The sequence below is a fragment of the Penaeus japonicus genome, unplaced genomic scaffold (genome assembly GCF_977035675.1).
Source record: "Penaeus japonicus unplaced genomic scaffold, GWHDUDI00000001_assembly GWHDUDI00000010, whole genome shotgun sequence".
NCBI lineage: Eukaryota > Metazoa > Arthropoda > Malacostraca > Decapoda > Penaeidae > Penaeus > Penaeus japonicus.
In genome coordinates, this window is record NW_028234412.1 from 21,440,872 (window position 1) to 21,442,490 (window position 1,619).

The following is a 1,619-nucleotide window of genomic DNA, read 5'->3' on the forward strand; positions in this document are numbered from 1 at the left end:
CTACCCACCCCATCCACTCTCCCTCTCATCACTCAACCCCCGTACCCCCCCTTCCCCTATGGATTTGCCCCCCTCGAGCCCTCCGTCACCCCTCCCCATGCAGCAGACCACCTCTCCCCCACCACCCCAACCACCACCACCACCACACCAACCCGCCCCCTGTACATTTACTCTCCCGTCACCTTCCCCTCCACAACCTCCCACCCACCATCACCCACCTACTCCCACCCCGCCCATCTACTCCTCTAACAGTGCCCCCGTGTGCCCCTAAAGCAGGCCGCCCCTCCCCATCCATCCCGCCCACCCTTCGCCCACCCTGTCATATCGGCTGCGCCACCGAGGTTCTCTCCCACCGACCTTACACGCCGCCGGTACAGGTGAGACGTGCAACATTCCTTCTTTTTTTAGATATTCCGCCTTGTTATCGACCGCTTACTAACCTATTTCGTGTGATATATGACCTAGGGGTTTATTATGGCAAGAGGATTGCCGCAAAAATGGGAGTTATTCAGAGTAAAACGAGTGATTTTCAGAAAATATTCGTACAAGCAGACGACACAGTCAGCTGATGCTATGGGAGGGATCAGCTGGTATTCACCCTAGGGTGAAACAAGTGTTACTCTCATTCATAGACTCGTACAAGTGTCTGTACAGAGTATGTGGCACATTTGGTATCATGTGGTGTTCCTCGTGTGTGGAAGCGTGGTGTAGCTGTTAGTGTGATTTCCTTTGGGATTGCTTGGCCATTCACGCAAAGATCAGCTATTACAAACCCAGAGCATAGTTTCTATATAGGTTACACTAGAATACTTTGGTTGGCTGATAAGTTTCTTATCCAAACAAGCAAAACGCATGTAGGTATACCCTCTTTCCATGGCGAATAACGTCTTTTTCTGTTCATTATTGTTTTAGACATTTGTTGAGTTATTGTTGATACAAATGACAACATTTGATATATGAAACATTTTACACTTTTGTTTTTTATTTCTTTATTTGTTTATCAGTTTCAACTGCAGTAAATATTCAAGTATGCATACTTGCCTAATGCACACTTCACATATTAAGTGAAGGTCTTACAACCAATAACAATATATTAATTAGTTTTCTACTGAATAATTTTCCATTCACCAGGTAACATTTTAAGGTTCCACCATAGCCTCCATTGCCAAGGTTAGCAACAAAAAGAGCCACATTACAAAACAAGAATTCCTGTAAGCTTAGAAACCATATTGTATACATGATTTAACACCCCATGTTGCTGTGTACACATTCCAATGCTGGGTAATAGCATTGGCAAAAATGTGAGCATTCCTCACATATTTTGATAGTAGGTCACCTCTGTATGGACTAGTGATGGGGATGGTTTTTCTTTTCACCTTCTGTTATTTGTCATGTTGATTGTATGCAATCATGTTGTCATGGGTTTTGGGCTGGATGGATTTAGTTGGGTGGAGAGGTTGCTTGAGAATTTTGTGAAGGAAAATTACATTGATTGATAGATAGATAGGTAGATATAGATATGTATGTGTGTGTGTATATATATATATATATATATATATATATATATATATATATATATATATATATATATGTATATGTATATAATATGTGTGTGTGTG

General features: G+C 42.2%; 1 protein-coding gene across 3 annotated transcripts in view; it reads left to right on the forward strand.

Moving 5' to 3' along the window:
• The first annotated feature begins 250 nt into the window (after window positions 1-250).
• Window positions 251-1,619, forward strand: part of LOC122261758 (mitochondrial glutamate carrier 1) — a 19,624-nt gene continuing 18,255 nt past the window's right edge. Inside the window, exons 1-2 of one of the 3 annotated variants that reach the window (XM_086540987.1) lie at window positions 687-854; window positions 1,132-1,170. Coding sequence is in view for 1 of the 3 variants with exons in the window: in XM_043029559.2 (XP_042885493.1) it covers window positions 569-655 (87 nt within the window). In the remaining 2 variants the exon portion in view is untranslated. Of the gene's footprint in view, window positions 378-562; window positions 656-686; window positions 855-1,131; window positions 1,171-1,619 lie in introns of those variants that run through there. The other 2 variants (XM_043029560.2, XM_043029559.2) reach the window with 2 other exon arrangements.